This window comes from Mauremys mutica, chromosome 2 (assembly GCF_020497125.1).
Source record: "Mauremys mutica isolate MM-2020 ecotype Southern chromosome 2, ASM2049712v1, whole genome shotgun sequence".
Classification (NCBI taxonomy): Eukaryota; Metazoa; Chordata; order Testudines; family Geoemydidae; genus Mauremys; species Mauremys mutica.
The window spans coordinates 275,823,326-275,842,264 of NC_059073.1; the positions used below are offsets into that span (position 1 = coordinate 275,823,326).

Below are 18,939 nucleotides of genomic sequence, written 5' to 3' on the forward strand. Positions count from 1 at the left end.
CATGATAGCCTCTCTTCCTTGAAATACGTTTTGAAGTGAGCATGTGGCGTAGTTTGGATTGTCTTCATAAAATATTTTTGAGGAACGAAAACTCTATTTGAATGCTTTTTGGGAAATTTTTCCTGGCAATTATTTGTAGGCAAGTGTCACAGTGGAATTAACTATGTTAGTAGGCGCTTGGAAAAGCAAACAATAAAAAATGGTCTGCCTTGACTGCAAACAAAGGGCTTGAAGGAACAATGATCTTGAAGTATATGATTCAAAATGAGGCATTCTGGATTCTTTTTATGACTCCGCCCCAAACTTCCTTCATGACCTTTAGCGTGTCATTTAACCTCTTCAAACCTCAGTTTGTCCCTCAGCTTCCCCAAGTATTTTATTGCTTATTACGATTGAAGAGGAGATACAGGAGAATGAAGATGTAGACATGTAATTGGATTTAAGTAGCAGGTCATAATTTTGTTAACTTTACTATTAAAGGAAGGGACTGATCTCCCCTACGCTCAAAATTACAAGGTATTAATTGGACCTAGTGCGGACTTAAAGGAATTGTTGGCCACCTTTTGCCAAACTCCTACTACCAAATTCATGAGTCAAACCCTTATCTCTCTCCCCATGAGGTGGAATGAGAGTGCAGACAGGGAATAACTAATTCTGCAAAAACTTAAGACCTTCCCATACCTTACAGGCTAATGGAGAACAGGGTCCACCAATCAGGGTACAGTGATTGGACTTACCCTGGAGCTGGCCTCTCAAAGCCTTCTGTGTGCACTGGATGCCAACAATTTGCAACACTATTTATTCACATTTATTATCACAATCTCCTTTAGAATGGTACTGTCCCTTATCCAGATCCCTTTTGGGGTCAGGAAGAAATCTTCCCTCAGGGTGTGACTAGCAATATATCCAGTGGTGGCTGCGTTCCCCTTCTCCGCCCCCCCCTCCCCCCCGGCGCCTTCTCACAGCATCTTGGAGGCCTATGGATGATGCAAGGAATAAAAGAGCATGGGCATCTCGCCAGTCTAGTGCAGAGGGGGAGAGAGAAAATTCCAGTCTGTAAAAGATCATCTGGCCAGACCCTCAGCAAGCTTGGAAACCCAGCTCTGACAGCTACACCTCCTAGCGGGCATGGCCTGTGAGGAAGCTTTCAGCAGCAAGAAGTCTGCTGAGTGCCTGGAAGTGCACAAAGGGAGGAGAGAGGGCTTGCTGGAGCCAGTCTGCTTCCTCACCTCCTCTCAACTGGTCAGCGAGTGGGCATGGGAGGCAGAGCGTGTGGAAGGCATCAGGCAAGAGTCTGGGTGTCAGAGGGGATGCCCTCTCTCCCACTCCCCCAGACTCAGCTCTCCCCAGACAATCCAATCAGCCTCCTCTTCCCATCTATACCTCACCAAGGCAGGAAGAGGCATTTTATGATGTAGTATCACAAAAATGTTGTTTGGCCAACAATTTTATACTCTTCTTAACAGCTATGTTTGTAAATGCTGCAAGTTCATTACACCTTGTGAGTACACCAGCACTTTATAGGGTAAGGCATGGACCCTGCCTGGAAGAGCACACAATCTTACGTGGGATCGTCATATGTTAAATAATTGTTTGAATAATGGACATAAGCTTCTCTTCCATACCTTGGTCTAGAGTGACCAGATGTCCTGATTTTGGGGTCTTTTTCTTATATAGGCTCCTATTACCCCACCACCACCACCTGTCCTGATTTTTCACATTTGCAGTCCGGTCACCCTACCTTGATCTGAGGTGAAAAGGGACCTTTGCACTTTTCTAGGTATTGAAGAGGAAATAGCTTGTGTGTGTGGTTCCATGGCTGGGGCTGGAGGGGTGTCTAAAAGCATTTCACCTGAGCAAAGCTAAAGCACTTATTCATATTTTTGTGTCACAGTTGAGTTTAAAAAAATATAAATCAGTGATTTAACAGTAATACCTTTTGTGTATCATCACCTCTATTCAAACATGGTTCAGAATTCCTGTCATTTTCACTTGTATGTATATTCTCAACACTTCTTCCCTGCCCCTACAGATAAGCCAAACTGAAGCATCTTATCTGCACTCTCCATTTCTCCCCTATTCAGTCTTTGAGAGTTTGGAAAATTGGAGCAGGATCTGAACCACCCCTGGTTTCCGGCTTTGTAAGCACCACCTTACGTTTGGTCCAGTTTTACTTTTAACCCCAAATACAGTATATAAATTCTTTTAGCGCAGGCCTGTATTTGGATAGTACATTGCTAACCCATATATAAAACGGTGCCTGATGGTATGTTCTTTTCATTTCAGTCCTATATGGAAGACCATCTGAAGAATAAAAATCGTCTGGAGAAAGAGTGGGAGGCCCTTTGTGCTTATCAAGCTGAACCCAATGCTACGACCGTTGCCCAGAAGGAGGAGAATGTCCAAAAGAATCGCTCTCAAAGTGTCGTAACATGTATGTACCCTTGAAATTGGAGTGAATATGTATATTAATTCCTTGATGTTCTCCTTACCACCTTTTGGTAAAGCATTATCAGAGCTATATGTGAAGGGCAAAGCATTATGCAAAACAGCATTTGTTTCTATCTAAAAGAAAACCACAGCTTTCAATATTTGCTTGATATGCAGCCTGTTTGTCCTGCCAGACTTTTGACTTGTCTCCTTATGTTTTACTTGCAAAATGTATAGCTATATCACAGGACGTTTCAGAAGAGTGACAGCAAGTGCTGTACCATATGAATCAACACCCAGCATACTTTTCAAACATTGTCATGCAGTTTCTGTGCAAGATCAGCAGTTATGGTTATTCAGTACAAATAAGCTTGGCTTGGCTTTAGATGAGCTGGTATCATGTTAATTCAAAGCAGTAATACCAGCACTTTGTAATGAGAGCCAGAGTAATCTGTTCATCAGATACTCAGCTGTAGTGAGTGAGCCCCTATAGGCTTAATTGGAAAAGCTTAGGAACTGGCTGCTGTTCTCTGTTTAGGCTTAGGATGGAAAACAAGGCTGAAAGTGGCCAATATTTGTATTCCTAGAATCCGGAGGGGGGGGATATGTAAAAGGCTGTCTTTGTGAGTATAAATACAAGCAGGATACCTACTGTATGTATTTTCTACTAGATTACACCATTGGCTGTCACTAACATTATTTGCTGAATGTTGAGCCCCCAAAAACAGAGAGAAATTGACCACAATTTTTATTAAATAACCAGTGGAACAAAACCTAAACTAAGAACAGTCAGGACCCAATGGCAGCTTTATTTCAAAGAGTGCCTGCAATCCAGCTGTGTGGTTTGGCAGATGATATTAACCATTTACATTTTTAAAGTGCTCTGCAAACATTAATTTTCCCTATGACAGCTGCAAGTGTACATTGTACAGTTGGGAAAATGGAGACAGGTAACACATTGAGTCAGAGCCAGGATTAGAGCTGAAGGGTTGCCAGTGCCACATTACTACTTAGCTTAGCTCTTCAGTGCATGGCAGCTTGGGAAGCCCTTTAATTCTGCTTGGTTATGATCAAGGTCCCTTCCCAACACTATCTTTCCTAAGAGTACATAAACCAGAAGAATACAGAGTGGAGAATAGTCAATTTTGCACTATCAATTTGCTTTGGTGACTGTGGAGCTGACCCAAAGCCCATTGACGTAAAATGCAAGATTCCAGTGACTTCAGTGGGCTTTGGAATCAGGCCTATTGAAAAGTTTTTATCTCAGAAGTGCAGTCATAAGCACCAAGTTCTGGCAAAGTAACTTTATCCGCCAGAGCTAAAGAATTGCAAGGCTTTTGCATCCTTTTAAGTGCTAATAGGAAAAAAAATATTTGCTGACATAGCATGGAACAGTTTATCACTCTTGTTAACAGATCCTGCTCAAAATGAATCTTCTTAAAGTGTACTTGTGAGTATGGACTTGCAGTCATTCCACTTTAAGCTGCAATCTGTCCCATCTCATAAACTAAGATGGATCATCCCTGGTTAGCAGTTGAGTGGAAGGCTGCCAAGGAAAGCATAGATGCTCCAAGAAAAGGTATTGGTTGTTCTGCAGGTGACTCTTCCCTCTGAGTCCAAGCTGAACCAATACTGTATGGTGGTAGGGGAAACTGTGCTGTGGAGAGCTGAGATTTAGAATGGAGGTGTTTTAGTCCAATAAAGATCCCATAGTACTTTTGCAAAAGTAAGAGTGCTAAAACCCAGCTTCCTGGGAAAAATTAAATGTTGGAAATTGCATTCTGCCTATTAATGTACTTGATGTTCCCCTAGTAGTCTGAATTGGACAGAGTAAGCTTCACTTTCTTTCCTAAATTGTAACATTGTTGCTGTGCTGTGTTTAAAAAGCTGGCATGTTATACCCCAGAGGTATTTCAGTGATGGGTGAAGAAATGTGAGCCAGAACTTCAACGGTTACATTTTGATCGGTTGATGGTTATATATTTGTATGGAAAACTATATACCCTTTTAAAAAATAAATGGCTCATTTAGTAAGTATGAATTCTCTACCATGCATGTTTTTCCTTGTGTACCTTGCATGAATGGTACTGTGAAATAAGTTAACTAGATTTCAGTACAAATGTGAGAAAAGTTAACCTTTGGCTAATATCAAGTGAACTAAGTGCAAAGTAGGATCGTGTGTAGCTTCACATAATATTTAGTTTTTATTCTTCAACAGTTCACAGGTTCTACAGTTCAGTACAGTGTGTGTGTGTGTGTGTGTGTGTGTGTGTATATATATATATATATATAAGTGTAGCAAAAAAAATCACACATGAAGCATGGGAAAGGCTTATCCAGTGGTTAGGACACCAGTCTGGGACTTGGGAGATATTGGTTCAATTCCTGCTTTACCACAGATTTCCTGTGTGACCTTGGGCATGTGACTTAATCTCTCTCTGCCTCACTTCCCCATATGAAAAATAATGAGGTATTTCCCTAACTCACCATGGCGTTGTGAGGATAAATACATTGAAGATTGTGCATTGCTGTTGGGGGCTATATCAGTACCTAAGTTAGATAAAGACACCTAATTTTATATAGCACCAGCTAAAAGTGTGTGGGGGGTGTTTTCTCCTTTGCAACCCCCCAGGTTAGGGAGCTTTCCTTTCCTCAACTTTCCCATCTCACATGTCTCGTTGTCACATGTCGTCGTTTCTGATCTGGCCAGAATAATAGCAAATGCAAAGAACTGGTCTGATGTTTAGCATAGCTTTAGTCGATCCAGTAAACATCTGAACTAGTGGGAGTAATAACTAGCATTTGTCCTGTCCAGAATTGTATCTTCTCTCTCACTTTCATATTTCCTTTCTGTGTCCACCCTGTTCCCTTATTCATCTTTCTAACTTTCTTGTGGGTCCTCTCCAGGTTTCTTTCTCTTCTTTCTTTCTTTCTCCTCCTTCCTGCCTTTTTCTGCTGCTGCTTCTACTCTGTTTTTCTCTGCTTAGAACTTAATCAATACACAGTTCATAGCAAAATTATTAGTCCACAGAAGTTGCACCAGTCACTATTTACCATTATTGTCACCACAAAGAACAGATATCCATAATTGCTGAATATGTTTTTGGAGAGTGACTACCAGTTTCTGGAGGCTTTGGTGTGTCAAGAAGCACATCTGAACATAATGGGCTCATTGCCAACACTCGATGCCACCTGAAAGCAAGCATAGGCATAAATTCTTAAGAAAACATGTCCATAACTTACCCTGGGAGCTTTCTTGGGAGCAAATGTGACTTCTTCCATTTCATCTCCAAACACTTTACAAACATATTACTCCTCTCACCCTTCAATAAACCTACCATGGCACCATAATAAGATGGCATCACTGATGTGGTGTATCATGACAAAGTATTACATTTAAAAAATTAACTGATTCCTGGACTTATTGATCTGGCACTTAGTTTGACTCTCCAATAGAAAGCTAACACCAGTTTACTAAACCTTAATGAGTCACTGTCTCTCTCGTTTATCTGTTAACTTAAAAATGTGGTGCCACATTCTCTTTGTTGATTAGTTAGTTCAGGGGCCCTGCCTTCCAGTGGATGAAACTTTTCTCCTAAGTGCCTATCTAGCTCCATGAAGCGTGAGGGTTTGTCTCCAGACGACATTTAGCACATTTAAGCCATGTGCTTCCTGTAGCCAGAAAATTGCAGAGCTACAATTCTTCATACACCCTTTACAATAAGCAAGGTTGTGAAGTTTTCTCTGACCAATCACTGCCACCCTTATGATCTCAGATGTCACAAGGCCCTAAAGCTGCCCATGGTAAAAAATATCTATAATACATTAGCATTCTTGTAAAGAAAAAAAACCTCACACGCACTCTGAAGTAGTCAGAAATCCCTACTGTGCTGTGCTATATAAAAGTTTGAGCAGAATGAGCTTTTGTCATTCTTTATTCTGAGAACAGCACCTGAGTATGTCTACACTGCAGTCTAAGGTATGACATACCTGTGCTAGTTTTACCTGCACTGGCTTGGCTAAAAATTGCAGTGTAGATATGGCAGCACAGACTTCAGCATTGTGAGAAGGTCCTCTGGGTCCCCAGTGTGCCTGCACAATCTGCCCCAACACCTGTAATGCTATCTACACTGGTGTTTTTAACCATGCTAGGGCAGGTGTGTCTGCCTGAGCTGCAGTTACACCTTGGATTGCAATGTAGATATACCCCAAGTACGGATCTCTCCTCCTAAGATATCTACTACAACTAACGTTTTGGATCATAAATCTTTTTTTTTTAATTTTGTATAGTGGTTTCACAGGGAAGCCTGAGTTGAATAGCTTGACATTTTTTCCTCTGTCTTTTGGTGTTCCTCTTGTTTTATGTTGATGTGCCACTTATGGAATAATTTTATGAGAGGAGCCAAGAGTAGCTCAGTCCTTTTTCTACATTATTTTTGCATCGCTAATTGGATTCCGGCAGAAGTGCTCCCATTGCTGGGGTAATTTTGCTGATGAGATCAAATGGCTGTAAATAACATTTCATGAGATCATACAAATGAGAAATCCAATCTATCTGATGTAAAACACAAGGTGGTCATTCCATCTTGTTTACATACTCAATACCCACCTCAGCCCTCAAAAATAAAAGTAGGCAGATCTAATGTCTTCTCATCTTATTCCTTGTGTGTTAATTGTGCTGTTGGATGTCCCATTAAATGTTACACAGTGTAGAGAATTAATAAAATTGGGACACAATTCTATTAGTGCTAATGAGCCAAATCATGGCCTCGTTAGTGTGATGATGCAGGGAGACCAAAAGCCCATCCCTGCAACCTTGCATAGGCTGCCTTCATCATCAGTAGTACCGTGAGAGTCGAAGAAAGCTTCTCAGAGCTGCACAGATGGGTGAGAGGGAATGGGGAACAGGCAGGGCCTTGACTTCATCCAGGGCTGACGAGGGGAGGGAAGTTGGAATGGTTGACCCGGTTCCCTGAGTTCAGGGGGGCCACCAAAAAAACTTCTGTAGCATGTGTGAATAAAGTGAAAAGGGAGGGAATGGAGCCCCAGTGAACATGATGTACCAGGGCCCCAGACTTCTGTCGACGGGCCTGGTTCCATCCAACTACTGCACTGAGCAGGGTAGCTCTGCTAGATCATGTGTTGTACTGGATATGTACTGGACACAGTTTACTCTCTCCCAGTGGAAGTGGGAGAGGGACTCTGAATCACAAGTTCCCTCCCACGCTGCTCCAGTAGCAGCCCAACAATGTGCTGTCCCTTAATCGGGGCAGTTTATCTCACAATCCAGCCATAAATTGTATTTTGCTGTTCCTGTTGGAAATAATCAGAAATGCAAGGTGTGTGTGTATTAACTCCTGGCTTTGTTTCAGAACAATATCATTTTATAAAGAAGCTAGATGGAAAAGGCCCATTGGGTCACCTAGTCTATCTCCCTGCAAGTGCAGGATTGTTCTCTCCAGATTTTAGGATTTTTTCCTAGTCTAGTCTTAAATGTCATGAGCAATGGAGCTTGTCCCTGTTCTTATGTGAGACTGTTCCACATCTGGTAGATTGTTACTATGAGAAAATGTTTTCGGAAGTTAGCCTCTAAAATCTTCTTTCAAAGAGTTTCATTTCATGAATGAAGTTGGGACTGTAGCAAAGCTAAGCCGACTTAGTAGTTAAAATAAAATAACTCTCCCCCAATATTTTACATTGTCTGCTTTTGAAATGTACATTAGTTTGCCTTTAATTATTTTTAACTTAACAAGTGTGGAAAATTTGGGTGGAAATGCTGTATTTTATTTTGCCTTTACAGATGATCATTCCAGGATATGCTTGAAAGCTGAAAATAGCCATGACAATTCTGACTACATCAATGCCAGCCCAATTGTAAGTACAATATACAATGTGAATTAATCCAAATAATCCAGCATTTATCCTTAGTCTATCAGTATAAAATGTTAACTTGATGCAAGGCACCACTGTAATAACAGTGTCTTGGGTCTATCCCTACCTCCAGTTCCCCAACATTAATGACTCAAGCCAGCACTTGGGAGTACAAATACATAAATTCCATACACTTGCACATAATGCCTTTGAAGATTGTAGACAAAGGACAATAATGACAATAGATAACGAGTCTTAAATCTATATATTATTTTCCTGTACCTGACAGTAGTGACTTGTCAACTGCACAACTCAGCATGGTACATTTTAATTCAACAGACCTTTTCCATTGTGTAAGGAGGTTTGCCTGCCTTTCTGTCACACTAAGTTTTCACTCTTACTTTCCCCATCCTAAAAACTGCCATGTATTAGAATGGTTTCTATAGCCACAAAGAGCTGGGCTTTGCTTCTTGTAAAGCCAGTCAGTGCTGCTCCTCAAATTTCAGAGGTGACCCTTCCTCTTTCCTTCCTTCATCTGTTGCCTTCTTGGTGCTGAGTGATTTACTTCTGCAGCTATCCGTGTCTACCTTTGATCTTGCTGTTGTCAAAGCAGAGAATATAATCTCTTACCACCACCTATATTATAATTCAAATGCCAGTTTAGGTCAATGAAGTTCTTAGGTCACATCCCTCCAAACTTTCTAACAAGCCACCTTGTACTTCTCCCATCCCACACAAATTGAATATGCATCTTTTATTTTGTCCATGAAAGATACCAGAGCAATCATTTTAGAGATCAAAAGCCTCTCTGATTTTTAGGTACAGAACAGGTATGGCACAGCTAGCAGCATTGCCCTGTCATGGTGTCTCAATCCTGACCTGGTAGAACCATCTGTAGGCATGAGGAAGTAGTGTTCTCTCATTGTCCACTTAGTCCTTGCCTTTCTGAGGCTGCCAGTTGGGGGCTATTTATACTGGTGGGTTTTATTTGTGTCACTTTAGGACACTGACAATCATTAGAAGGAAATAACTTTGACCAAGCATTTAGGCTGGAGAATTAGGTGACACTGTACCATGCTATGTATCCTATTACTGGCTCCTGGACTAGTTTCCAGTGTCACTCTCTCAGTTAAATCATTTTGTGTGGGCTATGCAACTGGCAAATTGCAACAGAAAGATTTGAAATTGCAGGTTGTTTCCTTCCAATTTTTGTTGACAACACTTCCCTTTCTAAAAGAGCATCTTGTTGGGATTGTACTCTGAGCTACACATCTGGTATTTTGAGCAGAATTTGAAAGGTTTGATTTTCTTGAGTATAAGACAGTTTAATGAAACTCTCTCCAGAGACTCAGTAGAAGTTACCAAATCTCCTGAAAGTCTTTAGGGTGCTGTGGAGTATCAGGGTTTTGTGCCTAATATGTACTCTGGGTACCAGACCACCAGTCCAGTTCTGACTATTCTAATGTTCAGTCATGCAAAGCAGCCATAAAAGTCAGGGAAAATCCTCATATGGCTAGATCCAATATGTAAGAAAACCTTTTGGTGGCATACTAGCCATTTGTGGCTCCTGCCCTAGGGAGAAGGGGAATGACCAGAGTATCACTGCACTCCAGGGATCCCCAGCTGCTGGGATGGCCCCTTGGGGTCAAGGGCAGCTGAGCATAAGTTAGAGCAGCCTTTAGGCTGCCCTGTATCTGTCTGGGACTGGATCATTCCCTGGTCAGCATGAGGATCAAGGGATCATAATGATGGCTTAAAGCCACCATTTCACACTCCCTCACTCTCCCATTGTGCACTGTGCACAACTCAACCAGACCTGAGGTTCTGCCTCTAGAGCTTCAAGGCTTCTTCCTTTCCCATCATTCATTGTTTAATTCTCTTCAGGACACAGTCAATGAGTTATGTTTGATCAAGCCGTGCAAAGCCTTCAGGCTTGTCAACATTTAAAAGGCTGCAGTGGCACAGGCGCAGTGGTGTAGTGCTTCAGTGAAGATGCTTTCTACATGGATGGAAAGGCTTCTCCTGTCAGTGTAGGTAATCCACCTCCCTGAGAGGTGGTAGCTATGTTGACAGGAGAAGCCCTCCTGTTGTTTTGGCACTGGCTACAGTGGAAGTTAGGTTGGTATAACTGCATCACTCGGGTGTGGATTTTCTACACTCATGAGTGACACAGTTATAGCATCCTAAATTGCTACGGTAGTTTAATTGTACGGATTGAGAGGTTTTGCTCTGAAGACAGGACTGGGAGCTGTAAACATGATATTCTGTTTTCTAAGGGCTAGGGTATGAACCACTTATTCATATTAGTGAGCACTTGCTTACAAGAGTAGTGGTGTGAGTAAGAGTCCAGCAGTCTGGCCTTCATTGTCTGATATAGCTGTAAAGCACCCAGAGTGCTTGGGAATGGACCCATATACAAATCTCTAGGTTATCTGTTCCTTTAAACTTTATTAAATGAAAATAAACAGACGTTTGAGGTGATGGAATGGGCGGGGGCACCAGAGAGAGGTGTCCTCTGGGCATAGGTGGGAATGGAGCCCCCAGAGTCAGTGCAAAGGCGCAGAACCTTTGTGCAGATAGTCCTGCCAAGAGCTGCGGTATGTTGCAGGATTGAGCCCACCGTCTGGGGACAACTGCAAAGAGAAACTTGCGAGTGTTTACCCCACAGGAGAAACAGTCTGGCCCAGGTTTATTAAAAGGCTGTGGAGATCAGACAAACACAGTCTGTGTTACATGAAAGAAGGAAACTGTTGCAAGGTTAGAATGGTTTCCTAAGGGTTTGTTGTATTCTATTTTAACTGTTTGCAAAGCAACAGACTGTCATTCCCAAAGGTGACGCAGTGGGTGGTTTCTGGGGCATCCGTAAGATCACAGTGGAAACCTAGTTGTCAGAAGCTCGCTAAGTTTAAGCAAAGCCAAGGGTGTTTTGTTTTAGCTAGATTTGTTAATTTGGTATAAGTTCATCAGATAATGGAGAGAAAAACTGGAAAGACTGAGCCATTCTAGTTTGTAGCAAATCTTGAGACTTCACAATCCTTCCTCTGTCCCCAGGTCAGGACCCATTTAGAACTAGTCCCTAAGAGCACATGGTAAGCTTGATCTGCAGGCCTTACCCAGTTGAGATGGTCATTGAAGGCAGAGCCTAATGTCTATATTGCGTATTGCTATTGCTTTTGTCTGACATATTTTCTCTTAGCTTTATTTGCTACATACTTGGTTTGTTCTTTCTTGAAACATACAGTAGAGTTGAAATACCAGTGATTCCTCCTTTACTCATTCTTGCAATAATCATACCGTAACTTTTTTAGAATTCTGCCTTTCAGTTTAAATAATCTCAGTAATTATCATGTCAATACAATGACGTTTTTGGTGCACTTGTGCCTTGGAGTGCTTGGACTGGAAGTGAGTATTGTAGGATACTGCAATGTGACCATTAATAACACAAGATCAGTACAGTCTGAACTGAACTAGAAGAGGATTGTTTCCCTTTGCATGTGTGAGCCGTCTGAGGTTGCAGTGTAAAATAAAGCAATTATATTCAAGACTCAGAAAAGGAGGCTTCCAGGGGTGTACTTGTAGCTGTGTATATATCCAGCTTTGGGGTTAGTGGTCTCATCTCCAGCTGGGGCTCACTCAACCTTGATTTAAGTCTAAATGAGTGCAGCAATACAGGCTGAAAAAAAAATTCTCCACACTACACAATGAGCTGGCCACCTGCCCACATGTTTCTTTCTTTTTAAAAAAGCTACCTCTTCAAGACCTCCATTTCTCCCAGTATGTTATGAAAACAGGGGTTGGACTCATGGCCTCAACATGGTTGAAAGTGTGTGGGGAAGGTTAGTAGAGCGATTTGATCAATGCTCTTTCTTTATCCCTTTAATTTTATTCTAGTGTAAAATCAGGCAGAAGGGATTCTTATGAAATTCCATGGCGTGAAAGTGAGGTGGAGGTCTGCTTTCCTTTCCTTGAAATAACATCGAGCACTAAGATGATAACTCTGCCACCAGCAGTTGAATGAAAAGCTTGCAATTACAGCACAAGGAGACCCTGACTGTGCAGAATAGAACTGTGATAATTACATCTGTCATATTTGTACTTAGTCCTCATTAAATTTCAGAGAAATCATCCAGTAGTAAATAATGTGCAATCTCTGCTTTTAAATCAGAGGTCATGAAAGTAAATGGGAATTCTGTTTTTCCTCATAGTGTGTCTGAGAGGGGGAAAAAACCCCATCAACTACATTAAAAACTCAGCTTGCTTATTACTGAAGACACCAGACTGAGGAATGTCATTAACATGACAGTTTGTTCAAACACAGCATACAAATTTTATCATGGAGAATAGACACTGAAATTAATAATGGCATTCACAACCAGATTTACTTCTTTCATTCCATAATGGTTTTTTAAGAGAGAGATTTTTAAATTGTTTTAAATTTTAATTCAAGTATAAAGATAGGGACCAATTACCACCCCACCTTTTTTTTTTATTTTAATGTAGAGATGAAAGTGATGACTAAATAGTACTGTATTTGCTGGTTAGGCTTACTATTAAGGAAATAAATTTCAATGCTAACACACGAATATTTACGGTCCCTGTAAGTAATGAAAGGATATGTAGGAGTAAACTGTATTAATGTTGCAAAAAAATCAGATCTGAGAACTGCATTTTAAATTGCTTTGTTTTATATGTATATTTTAAGGCACTGGTCAGTGCTTAACCTGCTTTCCTAGCATTATAATGATAAAAACTGTAGAAACGATAGATGTACCAGTCTTGCATACAAGGTGGATATGCTGTTTCCAGTCTCACACCAGTACAAATTAGGAGTAACTCTATTAGAGTCAGTGGTTTTAAATCCATGTAAATAAGGTGTAAATGAGCTCATATCAGACCCAGCGTATCTATCTATTAGTCTGTGTATAGTAATGATCCTAGGGGTCAATGAATATGTCAGTGTAATAAATTTATAAATTACATAAGATTTCATAATGGTTGATGTAGATATACATGTATGCCTTTAGTTTGCTCTTTTATGAACAATATTTAACAGGTACCTACAAACAACTTAAATCCAAATACAGTACAGTTGGCTGATTACAACTGGAATATACTGATTTTGCTGTATTTCATTAGCAATATCAGTGAAATCATGCAACAGCCTAATTTGTCTAAAACACCCAGTGAAACAAAGAGTTTTTACTGTGAGTAGAAATTAATGAGATTTGTGTAAAGTCTTAGCATGGGCAAGTTGGATAGTGTTGTATTCAGAAAAACAAAAAGCAGAATTAAAGCAGTAGTTTTAATTTTGTACCAATGTAAAGATGGAAATATAATTATGTAGTATCATAACCTGAAATTATTGCAGTTAAAGTTGGGCACTACTAATCATGACATTATGTTCATTGTGCTGTTCTCCTGTTTAAGATATTGTATAGCAACTTTCATTTTAAAATACCCTAGAAAGCCACAAGATATGTTATTAACCCATCTTAGGTTTATGAGTTATTTGATTTGATCTTCTACAAAACTCTGTTTTCTGACAATGTCTGAATAGGATAGATAATTCCTTTGAGGTTCTTTTTGCATAGTTTTTCTTTCTTGTGAACTTTTAGCAGTCATAGTAATCATAATTAATGCAGTTAATTGCGCTTTGGTTTGTAATGGTCCTTGATCCTTTTCTTTTCCCTTCCCCAAATGAAATCATGGAAAAATAGACTGGTACATTATCACACAACGTTTTCTGCCATTCCTGTGTAGCAGTGGAAAATGAAAATTCCATTATAGTAGAACATTTGTAATAATTGCACCACTTTCTTTCTAAAAGTGGCTGAGCCATTTACTGCTGATGTAAAGCATGTGAACTTTGAGCTTTGGGGGGGGGGCGGAGAGGGGTAGGCGCAGAGAGAGATTCTCACTGAACAATTACATATGTAACATGGTTTCTAAAATTTGTTCCAGGACAAAACTTTAGCAAATCAGGCCTGTTGATTTTTGTTTTAATAAGCTGATAGTTTGGGGTCTGATGTCTTCTGCTCTGGATGACTTGTTTTTTGTCTAATTTGGGGGAAGAAACGGGGTAATGGATCCTGGAGGGAGGATAATGACTAGGTGAGGATATAAAATGCTGTGCTTTGCTCAGTGATCAGTTGGTTTAAAAAACATTACTGATTTTATTTATTTATTCCAGTTATTAACTACAATAAAAGAGGGCCCATCTGGTGCCTATGACAGTCTTTTAAAAGTACACTAATAAACAAATAGACCCATCAATTATCCAGATCACATCATATCAAATTTGATCAAAGTGGTGACTTTTCAAAGTCTTAATAAAATATGTAGTCTTTGAAGTTGTAAATATAAAAAAGTTAACAAAAACAGGAATTATGTTTAATTAGTTTAGTCTTTGCTCTATTTTTGTTCAATTAAAGATAATTTAATAGCATGAAGGGGCTTTCTGCCATCTTCTATTTGCTCTCAGCATACAAAGTGTTCCTGCTTATAATTATTTTCTGTACAACAGAATGTGCTCAGAATGTTAACGCTTGTAATTGTCTTCTGAGTTATTGTTAAATTGATGATACATTTCACCACTTTGTGCTCATTATGATGTTTGCCACGTTCCAAACAGCACCTTTGTGACAGTAGCTGATTAATGCTGAAATGCCAAGAGTGGCCTATTCCTGATTTATCAGATAGCTGAGTGTTTAGAAGTATTTCTTCCATGACAGTGCTACTTACATCATCACTGACTTCTTATGCCTTTGTTTTCTGGTGTATACACATGCATGCACACAAGTGATCAGTTTAAAAAAAATCCAGACAAATTATGATCTTTAATACTTATTTGATTTGGCTGAGATTTTCAGGGAGAAACCTAAAGTCAAGCTCCGAAATCTGTAATTAGATATTTAAATAAGTGGCCTGCTTTCAAAAGTGCTAAGCACACTGCACTTTCCATTGAGCTCAGTGGGACCTTATGGGCAGATTGCTTTTGAAAACCAAACTACTTAGGCCCAGTTCAGCAAAGCAATTAAGTCTATGTTTAAATCCCATTGAGGTCAATGGGACTTAATCACATGTTTTGCTAAATTGGGCCCTTATTTAGATGCCTATTTATAAACTTTATTTTTGAAAAATGGGGTCCTTCTTACCTGATTCCCAAATTTTGCTGATAATCATATTTCTGTTTGTGGAAAAAAAGCTATTTTTTTCTTGGTCTCAAAATACCTGCAATACTAAATGTCCTGCCTCCAGAATTGCTTTTGACAAAAGGCAGCGTTGCTCTGCCAAATTGTTTGCAGAATAGGGAAACATCTCAATGAATCAGTCGCTCAAACAAGAGTATAATACAAACAAGGAATTAAACACTTTTATTTTTGTCAAGGTTTCTTCTAACAGTGTGTTGTATTTTAAAAGTAGGCTTTTATTAAAATGGACTCATCAACATAATTTTACTTGCATTGTGTTGTCATGGGTGAATTTTAATATTAGGTGCAGTTTTAATTATGCATCAGAAAATTAGAAGCATAAGGTTTTTTTTCTACTTTTTTGCAACATTCATCACATTGTTGTTCTATTAGAATAACTTACATCTGTTCTTTTATGTTCTTTTCCTCTTTTCTATTGCACATAATTATGAGGTGCCTTCTTTTATGCTGACATCCACCATCACTGAAAATTTTGATAGGCTATGAATAAATTCAGTAGATGCCTGTTAACGGAAATATGACTTGCATTCATTCCTATTAAGATCTTAACTTCACTTATAGTGCAAAAAACTGTGTTGGGGTGAAGTAAAGTCTTTGAGTCAAATTCTGTTTGCAGTAATTTGGCATTGGCTACAAATTATTCTCACTGACTTCAACGGGAGTTGCATGAGAGCAGAATTTGGCCCTTTCTCTTTACATTCAAAGTTTTGTGTTGGTCTCTTAAGGGTTAGAATGAGTATTTAAAAAAAAAATCCCTCAGCCGATCTTCTCTTTATCAGGAGAATGGGGCCTGAGATTTGAGACCAAGAAAACTACCCATCAGTTTGAAAACCTTCATTGTAACACACTAATCCTATTTACTCTTGGTGGCTTTGTTTCTTAGCTTTTTTTTCCTCCCTGTTCAATCAGTCTTTGAATTAAATGTTATAATTAAGGTCTTTAAGCAGAACTCCCTCTATTGAGGCTAGAAGCATGCATTTAGACCAGGGGTCGGCAACCTCTGGCACGCGGCTCACCAGGATAAGCACTCTGGTGGGCCGGGCCAGTTTGTTTACCTGCCGCATCGGCGGGTTCGGCCGATCGCAGCTCCCACTGGTTGCAGTTTGCTGCTCCAGGCCAATGGGGGCAGTGGGAAGCCGCGGCCAGCACATCCCTCGGCCAGCGCCGCTTCCCGCAGCCCCCATTGGCCTGAAGCGGCGAACCACAGGTGCTTATCCTGGCGAGCCGCGTGCCAGAGGTTGCTGACCCCTGATTTAGACAAATCAGCTAGCCAGAAACTGAATTTGTTCTCCATTTTTTGCTTGTTATATGTGCCCTTCAGTGGCACGGTGGAAACGGAGCAGTTATTTAGATGTGCCCAGCATTCCTAACACTCGGTGAAGAAAAATGTTTCAAAATGACTTCTGGGTTGCTATGAAACCAAGATCATGGATCTCAAGTAAATGCTTTTGTCTGCAACTTCTCTTAAATGGTCTTACACTACATATTTAGGACACAGAATGCTGAGAATCAGTCATGCTGATATTGATCTGGTAACCTGACTCTTTTGGGGAAAGGAAGCTCCTCTGACCTAATGAATAGAAATAAAATGTTTTGCTCACCATCAAAGGACATGGGGGCACAGCAGTCCTCTAAATGGTCCTTGGTTGTAGACAGAAGCACTTTCTTTCCCTAACCCATCTAGAGGTTGGGGTTTTTTTTGCTTTGAATAAATCCAGTCTGTTCTCTTTTCTTACTCCAGATGGACCATGATCCCAGGAACCCTGCATATATTGCTACTCAGGGCCCTCTTCCTGCTACTGTTGCTGACTTCTGGCAGGTAAATCTTTCTCAGTTAACTTTCTTTTTGAAAGTTCATGTCTGAAGCTGGATTTATGTCATGCATTGAAAACCTTCCTGCACTTTTAGAAATGTTAGAGGTATAAAACCAATTATCTTTTAGACAGCATTTGTCATTTAGGTGGTAGGTGATCCTGAGCTTGTACATGTCTTTTAAAGATATCACATGTAACTAACCAAGTCGTGTAAATATATGAATTATGTTTAAAAAGTTCTTGTGTAGACATTACCTGTAGAATCATAGGCCAGAATATTCAAACATGAGTGCCTAATTTACACTCTTAACTCCATGTTTAGACATCTACTTAAAACTGGTTTGATTTTCTGACATTCTGACCTCCCTTAGAACCTGGTCTAGAGTAAGGCCCTTATCCTGCAGAGACTTCCATGCACTCTTAACTTTAGATACTGTGAGTGAGTAGAACCACTGAAATCTACTCCTTATCTACTCCATTTGAGCATATGCTTAAGTGGTTTCCTGGACAAGGAAGATTTCTTGAATTGGGACCACAATGCATAAAGCTTAGAGTGTGTAAGTCTTTGCAGGATCAGGGCCTAAGTTTGTAGTTACCCAGGTGCAAAAGTGGGCTTACTTTGCATGCACTCCATTGGGAGTGCACATGCAAAACCATGACTTGGGCAAACACTTGGGTAGGTAAGTTGCCAATGCACATCATGCATGTGTGTAAGTGACAAAGAGAGAATTAAACATTTGTTTGTTAGTATAAGTCTATGCTGGCAAACTTACTAAACAGCAAGCTGTTGGTAATTAAACAGCATTACAATTCTAGGGCTTATTATAAGGAGCAGAAAATGTTTTTATTCACTACTGTACTCTACTGTTTTGCATTACAAATTTAGAGAATTTTTTAGATGAAGTTTGAGGGACCGTGGATAAAATTTTCAAAGGCGCTATAGGAGCCTATATCCCATTGAATGTCATCAAACCTCTGCCTCACCTCATCTGTCTATCCGTATACAGACATACACATTGAGCTCATCTTTATTAAAAAATATTGTATATTCAATTGATCTCGAAGTATTTTCACGTTTTCCTTTCACATTTATATTTTTATGGTTGTTGACAAATGAAGCACCAGGTCAAATTTTTTCTAAACTCTGAGTTTTGGGAACACTGGACAGTTGGTTGAGAGAGAGAGGGCTGAATCTCAGGCAGAGTTTATTTAATAAAAAATAACCCAACAGTCTAGAGTACCAGCAACCTTAGAGTTGTTGAGTTGGGGCATTCTCTCACCTGTCAGTGATGGGACTGCCCCTTAATTGCCAATTTTTGGGGGATGGTCAGATCCTTAGACTCAGTGATCTGAGCCAGTTCTGCTTATAGTCCTTAGTTAGAAGGCCACCCAGGGAGATGTGACTTCTATGTTCTTCCCTGAGCCTGTGCCAAGGAGGTACTCTTCCCTATGTCAGTATGTTTGGTGGATACATAAGAACACTCAGTATGTCCCTTATTTTATTCCCTTGAGTCAGGTAGCCATGTGTGGGAATTCTGTGGGGTGTGATACAGCCAGGGTAGCAGCATGAAGCAAAGGCTTCATTATGTAGTCACTTACACGAGGGAAGCACC

At 40.1% G+C, this 18,939-nt stretch overlaps 1 protein-coding gene across 2 annotated transcripts in view; it reads left to right on the top strand.

Annotated features, from left to right (window-relative positions):
* The window catches only part of PTPRN2 (protein tyrosine phosphatase receptor type N2), a 954,782-nt gene that overhangs the window by 890,947 nt on the left and 44,896 nt on the right, over positions 1 to 18,939 (top strand). For both annotated transcript variants that reach the window (XM_045004717.1, XM_045004718.1), the window contains 3 exons: positions 2,287 to 2,434; positions 8,231 to 8,304; positions 17,254 to 17,331. In XM_045004717.1, the coding sequence (XP_044860652.1) occupies positions 2,287 to 2,434; positions 8,231 to 8,304; positions 17,254 to 17,331 (300 nt within the window). The remainder of the gene's footprint in view (positions 1 to 2,286; positions 2,435 to 8,230; positions 8,305 to 17,253; positions 17,332 to 18,939) is intronic.